Source organism: Plasmodium reichenowi, chromosome 9, assembly GCF_001601855.1.
Source record: "Plasmodium reichenowi strain SY57 chromosome 9, whole genome shotgun sequence".
Taxonomy (NCBI): Eukaryota; Apicomplexa; class Aconoidasida; order Haemosporida; family Plasmodiidae; genus Plasmodium; species Plasmodium reichenowi.
In genome coordinates, this window is record NC_033654.1 from 1,232,548 (window position 1) to 1,233,872 (window position 1,325).

The 1,325-nt window shown below is 17.1% G+C and overlaps 2 protein-coding genes across 2 annotated transcripts in view; both read right to left on the bottom strand.

Moving 5' to 3' along the window:
* Positions 1-209, bottom strand: part of PRSY57_0930400 (peptide release factor, putative) — a gene marked incomplete at both ends in the record, with an annotated part of 1,469 nt that extends 1,260 nt beyond the window's left edge. The window contains one exon of the mRNA XM_012907543.2: positions 1-209. This exon is cut by the window's left edge and continues 187 nt beyond it. Coding sequence (XP_012762997.2) covers positions 1-209 — 209 coding nt within the window.
* Positions 210-826: 617 nt separating this feature from the next.
* Positions 827-1,325, bottom strand: part of PRSY57_0930500 (palmitoyltransferase, putative) — a gene marked incomplete at both ends in the record, with an annotated part of 2,592 nt that continues 2,093 nt past the window's right edge. Inside the window, one exon of the mRNA XM_020114826.1 lies at positions 827-978. Coding sequence (XP_019970525.1) covers positions 827-978 — 152 coding nt within the window.

Sequence of the window (1,325 nt, forward strand, 5' to 3'; positions counted from 1 at the left end):
TTTTTATATATATCTAATTCTTCATTTAAAGAATATAATATTTGAGAATGTTTTTGTAATTTTATAATATCACTGTATGCTTTATGTTCACTTATCTTTGGTATCTCTTTTTTATATAATTCATATAGTACTTTTTTTTGTTCGCTCTTTAAATATGTTACATGTGTTCTGTGCAGAACATTAAAAATGGATAAGAACTTTTTACACATTTTGTAATGTGAATATTTGTATATTATTTGTATATTATTTGTATATTATTTATTATTATTATTTATTATTTTTTTTTTTTTTTTTCTTTTAAGAAAAATTACAAAGTGAACAAATTATAAATGAAATAATATTAATCATACAATTCAATATATTCTTCTTATAAACAGTATCTTCTTATGAACCTAGAAAATGTCTATAAATAAATAAATAAATAAATATAAATAAATATAAATATATATATATATATATATATATATATATATATATATATATATATATAACGATGTGCATAAAAATGTATATTATCATAAGTATATAAAAAAATATGAGCATATGCTAATCGATGAATTACCTCAACACATTGATATTAGATCACGAGTTATATCATTTAATTGATATATATATATATATATATATATATATATATATTTATATTCATATTCATCACACTATTATTATTATTATTATTATTATGATCATTTATGTGCATTGCATTATTCACATTATCCAATTTGTTCATTTTATATTACTCCTCTTCCATATTATTTCACCCTCTTTTCCATAGGTTATCATACTGAATGTAAAAAAAAGGCCCAAACAGAAGTCCCTAATTTTCTCAAGGAATATAAAGGGCAAAGGCATAAAACAAAAAAATATTAAAACATTTTTTATATAACCTAAAAAAAAAGGATTGTGATTTTGTTTTGATATATTTTTTAAATACCAAATCTTTTTTTTGCTTATATTTTCCCACGTCGTCTCGTTTATCTTTATGAGAAGGAAAAGAAAAAGTATAATATATTAAATGTAATATTTAGTTATTAATTAATGGGAACAAATGTTCAGGAAATTAAATTAAAAAGAATAACATTGTACTGGAGGTGCATATAATTATTCATTTATAATAAATTATTAGGAATGTAAAAATAAAAATAAATATATTATATGTATATGTATATGTATATGAGTATATATATATATATATATATTTTTTTTTTTTTTTTTTTTTTTTTTTTTTTTTTTTTTTTTTATAAATTATTTTTTTTTTTTTTTTTTTTTTTTTTTTTTTTTTTATAAAAATAAGAAATATTTTTACACAATAAAAAATAAAAAAC